The following is a 7,494-nucleotide window of genomic DNA, read 5'->3' on the forward strand; positions in this document are numbered from 1 at the left end:
GTGTGTGTGTGTGTGTATTGTGTATGTGTGTGTGTGTGTGTGTGTGTGTGTGTGTGTGTGTGTGTGTGTGTGTGTGTGTGTGTGTGTGTGTGTGTGTGTGTGTGTGTGTGTGTGTGTGTGTGTTTAGTTTCTAGGGTCGGTGTTGTATTTGTGGAAGAAAAGGTATTTTGAAATGCATTACTGCTGGGAAATGAATTTAAAAGTGTGTGTTCATCTATACAGTAAAAGACTACAGAGTAGCTTTTATCTTAAGCCCGTGTTGAGATACGAGAAGAGGAAGCACTCAGAAACCTTCATCCAGGTTTAAGCAGCACACACATTTACACACTACTTGAATGTGGCTGTATATGTGTGTTTAAGTGTCCAGCTCACTCACAGCAGTGTTCCTGCTCTGCAGCAGAGGTTTGGTGTTCCTCAGCAGCAGTCTGTGATCTGGATCCATGATGTAAGGCTTGGCCTCCGTCGTGTCTTTTTTCTCCTCAGAATCAGAGTCATAGAACTCCTTATCATTGTTCTCATCAAATGTGGCACCCTGAAACACAGACAGCACAAACATTACGTTAAAGCACAATGTTTTTCAGAGGATTATTGTGAGAGACAATTGCCCAAACTTCAAGGTGGATTGAGCAAATTGAGTGACACACAGAGTTGTATATTGACAGTATTTCTTTTATAGTAACCTGTTTTTTTCAGTGCTACAATAATGAATTATTCTTTTAACTTCTCTTCTATAGAGGAGCCATTTGACATTTACACAGAAACCATTTTTGTGCAGATAATATCTGAATGTATTTCAAATTCAAAAATGTAGTTTGTAAAAAAAAGTCATTTAAATACCCAATCTTTTAAATCTAAATACAGAAGTTTAACTCAAATCTCTAAGTTGACTTTCCCACAGATTTGTGTGTCAGTATAAACATTTAAAATGATACTTTAAAAATTGGATAAGGGAGGTGCTATTCTCTAAATACTTTTGGAAATTCCCAGCCTGTATTCCTGTTGAAGATGTCATTTTAGTAGTTTCTTCAAACAGCTGGATATAGTGCATTTGTTGATGACTATTTCCTGAAAGTAGATAAATACACAAGTAGGTATATTGTGAATGCCACTTCCTCAGGTGATGAGTGCCTCACCTCCTTCCAGGGACTGGTGAACTGCGTCCTGGCGTAGCGCGTCAGCATGGAGATGATGACCACCTGGCCCCACTCCTCCACATCCACCAACAGGTTACACAGCTTCCTGTAGTTCTTATGGATCAGGTCAATGCGATCCGGACACACCTCCTCAAAAGCCATCACCACACTGCCGGCCACCAGCTACAGAAAGGAACGGAGACAAGTAGAAAAACATGTAAAATTAAACAACTCAAGGGAAATGCTGTTGTTTTGTATTTATTCCTCTCCAGTATTAGCATTGGAGTTAATGGAAGTTGAGAGGATATGTAGCAGACAAATTGAACAAATACTTTAACTCTAACTAAGTGGTAATTTAAAAACTCTAGAGAAATAAAGACTGGTTAACAGATCTGACCCTGGAAGAAGAAAAAACACGATAATTCCTCTTTAAAAAAAGAAAAAGGCCAATTTAAACCATTCATTACAATACACACAGCTCCGCCTCTAAGTAGTTGATAATTAGAAGGAAAGAAGGTTTGCACTTGAATTTTTAACTCATTTATTTGACTCAACCCTGTGAAATAAATCCATCAATGAGACCTATTTTCCCCATGAATTAACATTTTCTCACATACAAAACCCACTTTATGTTCAATTTACAGAGCAAGGCGGCCAAGGAGGAAGCAGCAGCTGAGAGAGAAAATGTATTTAGATTTTTTTAACCCATTTGGCTGCCCCCCCCACCACCCAACTGCGTGCTGGCTTCACTGACTGCCTGTGAGACTGAGTGAGTGACATGGCGGTGTATTAATATGCAAACAGCATTATCATGGGCAGGCGAGGGTGGAGAAGAAGAGAGAGGCAGCAGAATCTGGTCTTCCCAATTAAAGCCTTCTGGCCCCGGTGGCCCTGTGGGAACCCGGTGCATTTACCCATCAGCATTGTCATGAGCCTGCATTGATTGTGTTTGAGTGTGTGTATGATATGTGTGTGTGTGCACGGCTGCCGTCTGTATATTCTCTGAGAAATCTGGACCTTAAATCCGAGTGATGATTAGCATTTCTGACATCTACACACTAATACTGATGAATGGATCACTGCAGGATCAAACAACTGCTTTTTATGGCATCGCACTGATGTATGAAGTTAAATATATAGAACAACCCACATCAATTCTAGTTACATTTAAACAGTGACACGTGCAGGTAGATCCAGTAAGTGTAATAACATGATCAAGCTAGCGTAATACCAACAGTCTGGCATGAAAATGCATATTATGATAAAGATAAAGGAGGTGTAGATTCAGCTGTATGACCATTTTGGAGACTGCAGTTGATGATGCTCTTGAGATATGTTGCATTATACGCATAGCTGTTTCTAATATTATGTCCAACCTATTTATATCAACAATAACAGGTTATATAACAGACAATACCTCAGTTTTTATGTGTGCAATACAGATTAAATCAACACTATATCCTTCAAATGATCAAATGATTTGATCAGCACATATCTAAACGATTTCACCAAAAATAAGCATTATTACCTTGACTGAAAAGGATTTTTTGTTTTAATAGACTGCATTTGTTTTAGCAAACTACATAGCTAATAAACTGAGAGCTTATTTATGAAAGCCTAGACATCCAATTTATATAATCATTCTTGATAATCCACAAAATGTGATACAAACTGTTTTTTTGGTAACTACAGCAGTATGGATTAGTCTATTAATAGGAGAAGAAAATAATCAATAATAAAAATATTTGCTTGAAAATTGCTGTTTGCACTATTTCAAAATGAAATGTCATGATTGTTTTCCGTTTTAGATATGAAATAGAATATCTTTGGGTTTTTGACTGAAAAAACTACCACATTTAAAAAGCATCACATTGGACTTTAGGAAACTGAGATGTGCATTATTCAATGTTTCCTACATTTTATAGACGAATGATTCTTTAAGAAATATTAAGGAGGTGGAAAATTGACAATAATCATTATTTGCAGGCCTAATAGGGAGTAATGGGAAGTACTTCCAATGACAAATGTTCACAGTTACCAGTGTATAGACTAAACAAAATCATGGCTTTACATATCTATGTTAAAGTTGCTTTGCAGCAGCTTGAAGTAAAGCAGGTGTTTTTAGTTAATATATCTGCCAATAAACACACTCAAAGCAGTCAATTAGAGTACATAAAGTCAATTCAGCATGTATTTCTCTCCCCTGGTATTCTCCCAAGGCCTCTCCTGTCTCTGAGGCTATTACAGGCAGCAGTGTTTCTGAGCATGTGGATCCTGCTGCAAGGCTTTGTGCATTCTCCACCAGCTTCCCCCATTAGACACAGTTCCAAGGTAAACTACATGCACCATCAACAAAACTGACACCCCAATCTATGGAGTTCATACACCGCCTCCCCCCTCCTCGACCGTATTATCTAGCCTGCGTGACAAGCCGGTAATGGAAAAATCACACTAAGCAAATGGTTCTTCTAATAACAATAAATTTCCTATAAAATTATGAAGGGGCCCAAACCATTTCCTTGCATCTATTTTGCTATGAATTCTAATTAGGGTGCCAGGGAGGCAGAAAGCGCTGGGTCATCACGCCAGAGACAACGTGCGGCTTTTTGATTGATGGCCCGGTGTGGGGTCGGCCTATCCTCCCTTCCCTCGCTCCTCTCCTTCCTCCCTACTTTTTTCCCTCTTAAATTAATGGGCATCACACCTAGCCCCTTATCATAGCCCCCCCCTTCACCCTCCTTTCTGTTCTCATTTCAATTTTGCCGAGGGTGTAGGGGGGCGGGGTGGTGGGAGGGATCGATCATTTATCTTGTAATGGCTGGATAATAGATCCATCACGGTAAAACAGCTGCACAAACTCCTATGTTGTCTCTGTCATCGGGCCCTTCCCATTTTCTCTTTAAACCATCCTGCCTATAAGCAGGCCGCCGCGTGTCACAGCCATTTAACCAAACAGGCACATCTGTAAAGGTAAATGTCAGGAGGCCCGGACAGAAACACACTGGAACAATAAGCAAATGTTTCCGTGTGCTACAGGCAGCACACTGACGTCAGCTAAATACCAGTTTCCTAAATGAATTCACTTATTTGCAGTTAAATCGATCCACTAACACATAACTCATTATTAGATGTCTGGAAATATGGGTGATGAACTGATACATTAAGGTGGCAATAAAGCTTTTACAGCATTTTTTTTTTTAGAGCAGGACAAGCAGGTGTAATTAATAACATTAGGATTAGGACACTTGATGGAACTAAACAATCATTAACAGAAATTAGCTACGCTTTAACTGCTACAGTATAGAAAGCGGTAGAAGTAGTGTAGTTACCCAGTATCTAAGAGTAAGTAAGCTATGCAGAAACGAGTGTAAATTGCTTGTAGGTGTGAGTCATTTTCACATAGAAAAGGCAACAACTCACAGAATTAGTACATTTTTATACATAACGAATTTGCATTGCTGTTTGGTAAAGACAAACAAATAAAAAGCAAGTTTGGTGATTGTCAAAAAACGAAATAAGAAGAAAAAAACATGTTCAAAGTGTGGTGCAGTTGTTTGGCTGGAATGGTACTGTATATAGGATAAGGTTTAATGCTTCAATCCCTGCTTTGCAATTTCGCTATCTTTCAAACATGACACTCAACAAATACTGTAGCTTGCTGTAAACAATGTGTCATTTCCCAAGCTCAAATAACCATCATGACATCATCAGGGGATATTCTCTCAGAGTGGACAAAACTCCTGCAGAGCTACAGAAGACATTTTACAACCACTTTCCTAGGCAGCGCAGTTCTCCTCATGACTGGTGAACTGAACATATTTAAGTCAAATCTGTGACCCGTCAACATGTTCAGCCTTTGATAAATGGCAAGAGGACTGACCATTGTTGTGGGACTTCTAAATTCTTCATCGTCGCGACTTAGCATTTTAAAAATGCATAGCTAGAAATCCATTACGTATTCACTATGTTTAGATTTCCCCCCATTCATCAGCGACTGATAGTGCTCGTGCATCTGTGTGATGATAGTGCCCTCTCTCCCTGTCCCCAGCCTCACAATGTGGGCTCCAACGGGGGAGAAGTCATCTGTCTTCGTTAGCGTCCGGGGCTAAATATGCTATGCATCTGGTACTGGGCTTTCCATCCCCCCTTGGCCTAAGCTGCCTTGTTTTGTTTGTATAATGATAGGTATATGCTATGAATACATAAACACCACAAACTGTGCATGACTCGCACGTACAAACCCTCTGCATTTTGGAGCCAACGTCTACATATTTGAAATTGGCATTTAAACACCCTTAGTATTCACTGTGACCTCCTCAAATTAATGTGCTGCATGCTGACTTATAATGGGCTGCCTGTGTTGTGTCTCTGACGGCCTAAACACCAAATGTGAGACTCCGACTCATTTACGGTCACTTTTGGGGGGGGAAAAGAGAAGAAGTTGGCCTTTGAGAAAATTAAGCTGACACTAGCATCAGTGCGAAGATTCCTTCCAAATGGACACTTAACAAGGAGCATCTGAAGATGTGTGGGTTTAAGTGGGTGTTAACAAACCATGGCATTGCCGAATGAGCTGTGGGATGGAGAGCTGAGAGGAGAACTGCTTGACTGGGGCGCCCTCCAGTGGTCTGCGCTTTTCATCATGGGACATTTACTGTAAAGCTCTCACTTTGTACTTACTGTGCTTTTGTCTTTCAATAGTTTCTCTATCACTTCGATCAGCTGCTCCTTCTGCTCTGGATCCAGGCTGAGGGAGAGAGAGAGAGAGAGAGAGAGAGAGAGAGAGAGAGAGAGAGAGAGAGAGAGAGAGAGAGAGAGAGAGAGACATATTGTCAACTAAGGAATGGCAATTATTCACATAACATGAAAACTTGATGGACTTACAAATTAAATGACGTCCCCTCTGTGTGCTCTGAATACTTCGGTGAGCATGTTTTAAACTCTGATCTAGACTGTGACTGACCAGTTCTATTCAATGATTCCTCTGTAACAGACACTGCTGTAACAAGTTGATCTACTAGTTAGTCAATTGGCATGTAAGACATCTGCACCTATTTTTATAATCGATTCATCATTTTAGTCCTTTTTGGCTCCAAACATTCTCTAGTTGAAGTTTCTTTATTCTGGTGATTTGGTGATTTACATCATATCCGAGGGTGAAATTAATATTTTAAGGGTATTGGATTGTTGATTGAATACATCTTCTAGGGATTTAGGATATTAAAGAAGTCCAAGGTTCATAATTTTCACTTTATAGATGAAACTATAATTTAATAAGAAAAATAAAGGCTGGATTCAGCTCTACCATGGTCACTACCTGGGGCACTAAATAGAGCATACACTCCAAGACTTAAATACAAATATGCCAAATCAATAAAGTGCACTTTAAAGCTAATAGGTGAGACTTTAAATCATATATGCAACTGATCCATTAATTTAACCTGTTAAGCCCTGAGCCTGTTTTTCAGGTCTCAGGCTCGAAAATGACATGCCCAGAACAAATGACTATATCTTCACTTCTAAAAAGGGGTAAATTAATCATCTTTTTTCTCAAAGCAATGCTACACCTGTGAGTTGGATGTAGAAGAGACAGAATCAATATAGATGTTTTTATTTTAAAGCAAATTCAGATTGAACATAGTAAAAAAAAAAAAAATTATAGTTTCTGTCCAAAAATAAAACATTACTTATAGTGAAAACCACCCTTGGATGATGCGACAGTAGACCAAAAGCTTTAGGAATCCAAACTATAACATATCATAAGTACCCTGTATCAAGATTGATGCAAAACAAGTTACATTTGACCTTTTTAGAGAGATTTAGAACAAAAAAACACTTCTGGGGTCATTTGGGTGTATTTGCCATATCTCTGGAACCCATTGGTCGATTTTGAGGATTGACACCTCTTTTGAACCATTAGAGCCAATAGAATCGAGAGGGAGTTCCTAAATCCATTTAAACATTACCATTGGTGAATGAGAGTGATGCGCAGCCAGCATGCCCAAAACCGGAAGCTCTCATACACTCTCGTAGCTCTCATAGCAGCTATATATGAAAGGTTTTGAAAACTACTCTTAATTGACATAAATGTTATGATGGATTATCAGTAATCATTTCTAAGGGACACAGAGACATTGGATTAACCTTCAGAAGCGTTTATATGCGTTTTAATGCCCTTGAACACAACTTTTGATCAGAAAACAGCAAAGGTAAGACGTATTTGCTGTTTTGGCCCCGTAAAGTGAAGTTGTGTTTTGTCTTTGCTGGCCTTCGCTGCCGTGAGTTCTGGTCGCACAGTGATGATACTTATACCATTGGAATCTGTGGAAGCTCAGCTTTCATATGATATATTGTTTGTGCG

The 7,494-nt window shown here is 39.4% G+C and overlaps 1 protein-coding gene across 1 annotated transcript in view; it reads right to left on the minus strand.

Moving 5' to 3' along the window:
* Window positions 1-7,494, minus strand: part of ap3b1a (adaptor related protein complex 3 subunit beta 1a) — a 58,138-nt gene that overhangs the window by 33,219 nt on the left and 17,425 nt on the right. Inside the window, exons 6-8 of the mRNA XM_010796197.1 lie at window positions 5,814-5,880; window positions 1,134-1,316; window positions 377-532 (exon numbers count right to left, since the gene is read on the minus strand). Coding sequence (XP_010794499.1) covers window positions 377-532; window positions 1,134-1,316; window positions 5,814-5,880 — 406 coding nt within the window. The remainder of the gene's footprint in view (window positions 1-376; window positions 533-1,133; window positions 1,317-5,813; window positions 5,881-7,494) is intronic.

The sequence above is a fragment of the Notothenia coriiceps genome, unplaced genomic scaffold (assembly GCF_000735185.1).
Source record: "Notothenia coriiceps isolate Sejong01 unplaced genomic scaffold, NC01 NC01_scaffold00037250, whole genome shotgun sequence".
In the NCBI taxonomy this organism is placed as follows: Eukaryota; Metazoa; Chordata; class Actinopteri; order Perciformes; family Nototheniidae; genus Notothenia; species Notothenia coriiceps.